The sequence below is a fragment of the Engystomops pustulosus genome, chromosome 1 (genome assembly GCF_040894005.1).
Source record: "Engystomops pustulosus chromosome 1, aEngPut4.maternal, whole genome shotgun sequence".
Taxonomy (NCBI): domain Eukaryota; kingdom Metazoa; phylum Chordata; class Amphibia; order Anura; family Leptodactylidae; genus Engystomops; species Engystomops pustulosus.
The window spans coordinates 191,123,577-191,132,482 of NC_092411.1; the positions used below are offsets into that span (position 1 = coordinate 191,123,577).

The 8,906-nt window shown below is 39.7% G+C and overlaps 1 protein-coding gene across 1 annotated transcript; it reads left to right on the forward strand.

Moving 5' to 3' along the window:
* Window positions 1–2,768: 2,768 nt before the first annotated feature.
* Window positions 2,769–3,946, forward strand: LOC140100872 (C-X-C motif chemokine 10-like). Its single transcript, XM_072126599.1, has 4 exons — window positions 2,769–2,851; window positions 2,934–3,057; window positions 3,285–3,368; window positions 3,705–3,946. The coding sequence occupies exons 1-4, from the start codon at window positions 2,791–2,793 to the stop codon at window positions 3,736–3,738; spliced, it is 303 nt and encodes a 100-aa protein (XP_071982700.1). The 5' UTR covers window positions 2,769–2,790; the 3' UTR covers window positions 3,739–3,946.
* Window positions 3,947–8,906: the final 4,960 nt, after the last annotated feature.

Below are 8,906 nucleotides of genomic sequence, written 5' to 3' on the forward strand. Positions count from 1 at the left end.
ATACTACAGGGGGCTGGGCAGGCTGTATACTGCAGGGGGGTGGGCATGCTGTATACTGCATGTGGCTGGGCAGGCTGTATACTACAGGGGGCTGGGCAGGCTGTATACTACAGGGGGCTGGGCAAGCTGTATACTGCAGGGGGGTGGGCATGTTGTATACTGCATGGGGCTGGGCAGGCTGTACACTGCAGGGGCTGTGCAGGCTGTATACTGCAGGGGCTGTCTATATACTTGGAGGCTGTGACCAATGCATTTTCCACCCTTGGCTTATACTCGAGTCAATAGGTTTTTCCAGTTTTTTGTGTTAAAATTATACACGGCTCGAGTTATACCCGAGTAAATACGGTACCACTATTTGGCTTCTTCCACATTCCAAGTACAATGTCAAGTGGAAAGCTGTATAAAGTTACATATGAGGTGATGAATACATTTACTTGCATACTTGCCAAACATAAATATATAAAAATAAGAATTTTAAATGACTGTAATGCAAGTGTGTTCTGTTTCTGTACGCACCAAAATGTTTGTTTAAGCGGTCAGACTTGCCTCTCTTAGATATAAAATAGAAAAGAAAATTAATTAAATATTCTACTTAATTGGGGAATAAGTATGGTATTGGACTACCATCATTTCATTTAAAGTCACGTATTTATACAATTTTGACAGATATGTTTAAAGGTATTTGCAAAGGTTAACACGTTTATATGACTAACTATATACTATACTTATCTATTATACTACATATTGATAGTGTATATAAATTAAATATAACTTTGAGTATTAAATACTTTAAAAAAAAATCTAGCAGGCTGTTAGACCGTTCACCGTCCCCCTCTGCTCCCTCAGCATTACCCCCTCCCTCTGCCTGATGTAATCTCACTGTGGCAAAAGCAGTACTCATTGCACAGTGTAGCAGCCTGAATCTGCAGCACAGAGGGGCTCTGGTAACACCCACAGGAGCCCTTCAAACTCATTAGTATTGTTGATTTTAGAATGGTGGAGGTCATGAATAACAAACAAAAGAAGATTACTGCAGTCATGTTGCCTGGATCTGTAATTAGGTAGTTTACCATGCTTGATTTTGATTGTAGATTTAAATAGGCATTGTCAGAACTCGCAAATTGTTCTGATGGGATCAGGTTTCAAGCTTCTTGTTGGAAAACCACACCCAGAGCTGCTTGTGATTGACATCTCCATTTCTGATCTTGGGAAAGCTGGGTGTGTCTTTGTACTCGTTTTCCCTGCAGCTGCGGTTTGAGTGATGGACGGTTGAGCCAGTCAGTGCTGGAGGTAGTGTCCATTACTGCCTTATATTCTGCCCAGCCCTTCATTGGCTGCTGGTTATTACAGTCTAGTCTGTGTATTTAGTGCTCTTGCCATTGTTTCTTGCTATTTTGTGTATTGACTTCTGCTTTGCCTACTGACCATTCTACTTGCTGTACATTTGCCGCCATCTTGGTTTTGACCCGGTTTGTTTGACTCCGCTTGTCTGTCTGTATCTGTTGTTTGTCCCTCAGTATCGTTTATCTTCTAGTGTGACCCCCCCTTCCTGTCTGTCTTGTTTTGGTTTCTGTTACCAGTGTGAACACTGACCTATATCTGTATTCCTGTTACCTGTCCACTCCACCATCCAGTAGCTGCCAAACGAAGTAGGTTTTCCTGTCACTTTGTAGGGTCACTCAGGGACCGTCAGTTTCCTGATAGGGGTTCGCCCTTTCCAGGGCGGTCTAACTGCTGTAAGCAGGGCTTTAGCCCACAGGGACGTCGCAGGGTGAGTTCGCCACCGCTTACCTATCATTAAATCTACAAGGATATGCAATAAAACAGCAGTTTGAATGAAACTCTTTGCAAAAATTACATACGCTATAGACATCTTCGACAGGGTAAATCTAAAGCAGTGTTCCCTTAAATAACCACTTGAATAATGTTCTTTAAGCCATGAGGTATTCTTTGGGGCACTCCCAAACACCCAAATGACCTTGCTAGGTGTGCTTGTGTTCTTAATCGGAAGTCAAAGAAGCTGTCAAACACCTTTGGCAATAGCACATATACAAGTTACATCCGGGTATCCAAATTGGTACTAAGGTCAAGCACTACCTACAAATGACTGTAAATCTGTTTGTCACATTTAAAGAAACAGAACCTTTTACAATGAGACAAATGGTTAGTTATATATATTTTATGTGGCTGGTGCTTGACCACTTTGTAGTTTATTTTAAAACTACAAAGTGGTCAAGCACCTACCTGTTCAAAACTTATGGCCTCCAGAAGCTGTTAGCCAACTGGGTGGTAAACTTTTTTAATACAACACATAGATAGACTCCCCTAAAAAAGATGAAGGGTTACCAGCCACATGACATGTATAAGTTAATTCATACTTCCAGGAAGGGCATAGGGGTTTGATATAAAAATCTTTAATACAGAGGACAGCTAAAACCAAATTGATCAGGTGCAAAATGGCAACTAGAGGAACTAGAGGTGTTAAATTAGGTATTTTGTATTTGGCTACAGGTTCTCTTTAACTTCACATGTCTCTGTATCACGTTTTTCCTTTTGCTATCTTTATTTACAGGAATCAACATTTCCAAAAAATAGCATTTTTTATTAAAAATAATAAAACACTTTTGCTTCTTCTGTAATTTCCAGTGTATTAATACAAGGGAAACTGTGGTCAGGAGAATTTCCCTCTCCTTTCTCGAGGATGAGGCAATCCAACAATATATAAATAACTGTCCTCGGCTCAAATGTCAGCATATCGTAGTCTGCAAGACACTTAATCCAATTATCACAATGGACTGCAAGTGTGTTGTCATCATTTGTGTTTTTCTGCTGTCTGCTACACTTGTAGAGGGTAAAGTCTTATTCTGTTATTTATACTATTGTATTACGTCTGGATAATCATTGATGGACGTGTCTATTTTATTTCTTATCAGGTTATGCTGTACCTCGTGGGAATCGCTGCTCATGCAAAAAAAATTCCAGTAAAATCAACATAATGGCAATGGAAAAGTTGGAGATTCACCCTAGAAGTTCTACATGTGAGAGAGTCGAATATATGTAAGTAAGCAACATGTGGTGTCTAGCGAATCAAATTGTGCGAATTAATATTTTTTTTCTCTCTTTTTTATTGTTAATTCTCCTTGTAATGATAAATTAAGTAGAAAAAAATAACATATAACCATTTGTTGCTAAATGGTTAGAAACCTAAATAGGTGACTAGAATATTAAGAGGGGACTGAATATTAAAATATACTGAATTCTTCATTTTGGGCTTGTTTTTACAGTGCAACATTTAAGAATGTACCTGTTCCAATATGCGTCAATGCAGATCTTTTAGAAATTAAAGTTCTACTTACTGGAAAGAATCGGTAGGTACCTTTATATTAGCCTATGTTTGATATATGTTTTGTGATACTGAAATATCACAATAGTTTTAAATATTTGGTGTTTTTAAAAATTTTTGCTGTATTGTATTAGATTTGACACAGGAATTGCATTTTTGTATAAGCTTTATAAGCAGTGCCTAGAGTACTAGGCTAACTACTAAGCTTGAATAAGCAGCACTCACATTCTGCTATTAATAGGGACTGTTGTGATTAGGTACCATATAGCATATTGGTAGGCCAGCAATATACTTTTTTGTCAAACCTTCTCAACTGTTCCTGTTTTTCTCTATAACTCATGAACTTAATTTTATTTTTTAGTCATCTCAAGCATATCAAAGTGATTCGCCACTGATAGCTGTGACCATGCATGAAAGACATTACACCAAAATAAAATTTTCTTTTGTTCTTTCTTTTATTCAATTATTTATCTTATAGCGAAAAAATGTATTTATTTCCTCTGAAAAATAGATAATTATAGAGAACACTCCATTGTAAAGTTGTAAAGAGATTTCGGGTTAATATATCAGTAGATGTATATGTATTTATTATTGTCTTCTTTGTCTCGTCTTTTTATTTTTGTATTTTTATTGTACTTCTGAAATAAAAATTTGTATACACAATTAATAAAAGGTCATTGCATTTATTTCACAAAGTCTTTAGTTGTATTAGTTTTTAACGTAAGTGAGATTTGCATGTATTTCATAAGATATAAAGGGATTGTCTTGGCTGCCTCAGGAAGCCACTAGGCACTGAAAGTTAGGATATTGAATAAGGTAGCACTGTACAGCATTCAGTGGGGCACACTTACTTGTAAAATGCACTAAAAGTGCTATTTTCCGTGTATAATGCTGTATGTGGTGATTCAATAAGATTGTGTGCCAGAAATCATGAACCTGTTGCTTCCCCGCACTGACCCGACAGAGTTCACCATCTTTTTTGTGGTGCACCTTTAACATAGGGAGCGCAACACAATTTGCAAGTTAAATACAGTGCACGGTCCGAATCAGTCACTCCCCCTAATTTGTGTCACACGGAAGCCAGCGCAGCTGCGCCACAAAAGGGTCACGTGCAACACAATCTCAGCGCAGACACTTCTTAAATACCTGTGCAAGCTGTTTTGACCTAGAAGAAGGTGCACAGTCCAACAAAAGTGTGGCACAAACCCCGTAGTAACTGTGCCCCAGTATGTGTGTTCAGACTTCATGAGAAGCCGGTAATTATTCTGAGTTAGGCAGTCCTAAGTGCTTTAGGTTCAACCTGACTAGAATCAACTTGTTTTGAGTGTCTCACACTTCCTGGTCAAGGATCACTCAGAAAACTGGTAAATAAAATAAGTTATCTGTTAGGCTGCATTCACATGAACATATGAAAATGGCTGTATGCTACCGTACAGTACAATACATCTAACCATTTACATTGCTGTTGTTCACACAGCACCATACCGTATACGAGCCATTTCAAAATATAGAGCATGTCCTATTTTCTCCTGTATTTCAGTTCCGTATGCCCTTAGAAGTCTATGGGGACATATAAATATGGGTTAAATACGTGCTGCATATGGATGAAATACGTCACATACCTAGGTCTCATACAACGCGACAGTACTGGACTGGAGAAATCAAACGTGCGTGTGAATGCAGCCTTACACTGGAAAGGTCAGCATTGCTACCAATAATAGAGCCTTTCAACCCCCTTATATGAAAATTATATTACAAATACAAAAGTTCTATTATTATTATAAAATAAATATCAAATACCGTATATACGTATAAGCCGAGATTTTCAGCACAAAAAAGGTGCTGAAAAACCTCGCCTCGGCTTATACACGAGTCAATGATAAAAATAAATACATTAATACTCACCCTCCGGTGTCCCCGATGTTCCTCGCGGCTCCCGGCGGCTCCCGATGCCTGTCGCGGCTCCCGGGGGCTTCTTCACTCTTCACTGGCCGGGAGATCGCGCTGGCCGTCGCACACTGTGATGCGACGCTGTCGCCGCGGATGACGTCATCAGTGGCGACAGCGCGGCATCACAGTGTGCGACGGCCAGCGCGATCTCCCGGCCAGAGAAGAGTGAAGAAGCCGCCGGGAGCCGCGATGGGGATTGGAAGCCGCCGGGAGCCGCGAGGAACATCGGGACAACGGAGGGTGAGTATTAAGTTTATTTCTTTATCTGTATAGGGGCTGCTGTATACTACTGAGGGCAGACTGTATACTGATGGGGGCAGGCTGTATACTACTGGGGTCAAGCTGTATACTACTAGGGGCTGTGCTGTGTACTACTGGGGGCAGGCTGTATACTACTGGGGGCAGGCTGTATACTACTGGGGGCAAGCTGTATACTACTGGGGGCAAGCTGTATACTACTGGGGGCAGTGCTGTATACTACTGGGTGCAGGCTGTATACTACGGGGGGCAAGCTGTATACTACTGGGGGCAAGCTGTATACTACTGGGGGCAGGCCGTATACTGCAAGGGGACAAGCTGTATACTACTGGGGGCAGGCTGTATACTACTGGTGGGCAGGCTGCATACTACTGGGGGCAAGCTGTATACTACTGTGGGCAAGCTGTATACTACTGGGGGCTGGCTGTATACTACATGGGGGCTGGCTGTATACTACACCCTTGGCTTATACTCGAGTCAATAGGTTTTCCCAGTTTTCAGTGGTAAAATTAGGGGTCTCGGCTTATACTCGGGTCGGCATTATAGTCTATGCTCATTACAAAATTGTTTGTTATAATCCCATATTGTGTGTGTAATTGAAAGAAAAAGGAGCCATTGGCGGCACTCACCAGACTCCATTTGTAAATAAAGCAGCTTTGCATATCTAAAGCAGTTGCTAAGTAACCATATAGCAGAACGTATATAAGAGATATAACATATGTAATCATAAAGCTATTTATGAGAGGAATCCGACAATAGTCAGAAGATTTATGGTCAGATCCAGGTGCAACAAAAATTGTAAACGCTAGGAATTATAGAGACAGGAATTATAGAGCATTAACAATGGTGTGATTTCAGACCATTTTTCCTGGTCTGTTCTGCGACAAAAATTGCACCTAAAAAAGGCGACAAACTCAACATAAATGTGGCGGATAATGTGGAAAATATAGGCCAAAAAAAGAGGGACGAGTCAGGATAGTCGGAAACATCTGTCCTTTCTGGCGCAAACGCATTATAAATGATCCGCAAATCTTTTGAACCAAAAAAGACATGAGTTCCAGACACTTTTTTGGCACATATATGATAATACATCTACCCCGATGAGTATATCTCAGAATATGTCTTCATGGGAATGCTGCTTTAATGTATGCCTATTGTGTCCTGCTTTTATATCAGTCACATAATATTTTTTTTCTGGAAAGCAATTGAAATGAAGCTTGTTCATTGTTATCATTGGAAAAGATTATGTCAGAACTCGCTGAATGGGTTCTCTTTGCAGAGTTCTAGAAATGTGAACAACACCTAGTCTGTGATTGACAACCAACAAATACCTATCCAAATAAATGTGCTGTTATAGTTACAACCTATGCTGTTGTGAAAATGTATAATCCCGACCGAAGTATAGATAATTTTTTTAATTATTTCATATCCTATATACTTCTGTTGGTAATATATGTGTGATAGCCTGCGCTTCAGAGTTAGTTCCTTTAGTTTAGTTAGGTGTGTGTTCTAAGGAAACCTGGGTAGTTGAATCCTGTCTCTGATCCAGGAGTGTGTCAGGTGTTGGTTGGAGTGAACTCTGTTATGTTGTTATACTAGTCTCCTCGCACTTGTAACACTATTTCTGCTATTTCTATATCGCTGACTGTTCCGACCCTTGCTTTGTGTTTTAATAACTCTTTTGCCTCTCAATTCTGTATTTTGCTACCATCATGGTTTTGACCTGCTAGTTTTGCTTGTGCTTGTCTGTCTTTTTATTTCTCTGCTTGATTGTAATCTGTTCTGAGAACATACTCAAAGAAGGGATTGTCATCCAGTTGTCCTCTGGGGGATTTTGGCACGTAGGCAGGATCAGGAGTAGTGTGTGAGTCCAGGGCCTGTAACACTTTTTCTGCCATGACAGATGATTGTTGTCTTAAACATCAAGCCAGATCAGTAGAATCAATCTAACAATAGTAGTAGTGTACGTAGGATCTCCTGTTCAAACACTGTTCATAAATACACACTACACATCCAAGCAGAGACTTTACATAGACCTGTAACCATGCCTGTTCTAGGGAACAAGCTGACCCATGCAAATGGAGTTCCATAGACTTTGGCTCCTGCTGCGCCTTACAGTCTTATCCAAATAACTCTTGACAACAACAGATTGTTTTTTCAGAATTTGCATAGATTTTTGCAAACCCATTGAGATGTTTAGAAAATCTTTTCCATAAAATTCCCCTAATAAATAAAGTACATCTAGTAATAGCATTTAGGATATCCTGCACAAGATCTGTGCTGTGTCATTGCCAGATTCCTTAGCATGTAATTATCAATACATAGAATACACATGAAACTTATTTTAGAAACCAGTTTTTTCTTTGATTAGTCCATAATAAAATTCCTTTACATGTTTCAGAAACATAACATTAAATATATTTTTTAGGGAAAACCTACAAAATGAAAGTTGTACAGTAAAAAGTGAAACTCAAATGCTCACTTCCTGGAAATGAGCATGAACCAAGCATGATAAAACTCCTACTTTACAAGGAACTATTGTTTTCTCGGGGAAAGTACACTACAATTTTGTCAAGCGCAGCTGTTTTTTTTTTTTGCAGGAAATGGCAACAAATAGCTTCCCAAACATTTTGCCCCTAATCCTCAGTCAAATGTCACAAATGGGTTTTCCTGTTTTAGATGAGTAAGGCTAAATCACTGTCTAAATGCCACATTCTAAAATTGTATAATATCCTTCTGCTCCCAATTTTTCTAATATTTCAAGTGAGAAGTGGATGAATGTATCTAGTGTAGAAATTATTTGGGAACTAAAAACTTTAATACATTTTGACTAGAGTGGACCTGAATGCACCCAAATCCCAGACTTAAAAAGCAATCATGCTCATCTCTAATTGTGAAAAATTATCAGCTGACGCAGAATGATTCTTGCATCTGCAGAGTCAGACCCATCAGATGACCAGGGGTGGACTAGGGTTGCACAATGCATTGAAACCTCGATACTTATGCGATACTTTCATACTCAGGATGGTTCAATATCGGGATTATGTCATTTCTGATACTGAATGAATTGTGCTGTTGTACTGACTCCTGGTAGCTGTCTGCAGGGGAATCCTCAGTTGAACACCGGGCAGGGAATACTTTGGATAGATGTGTTGGGTCAGGGAATACTGGTTGCACATGTATTTATGAAGTGTTTGCGCTAGTGTTGTTTCGTGGTTGCACTACGCATGCAGCAACACAATACTGTACACATAAAGGGATGATTCGGTCTTCATGAGTGTGTTACCTATTGCACATTAGTGAGGAAAACTACCAGGGGTGAACCAAGCCTGTAGTAAACAAAGCCTGTATGGGG

Coding starts and splice junctions, on each gene's coding strand:
- LOC140100872 (XM_072126599.1), top strand. CDS start 2,791: ATGGACTGCAAGTGTGTTGTCATCATTTGTGTTTTTCTGCTGTCTGCT. Junction 3,058..3,284: donor TGTGAGAGAGTCGAATATAT/GTAAGTAAGCAA, acceptor TTGTTTTTACAG/TGCAACATTTAAGAATGTAC. Junction 3,369..3,704: donor CTACTTACTGGAAAGAATCG/GTAGGTACCTTT, acceptor TTTATTTTTTAG/TCATCTCAAGCATATCAAAG.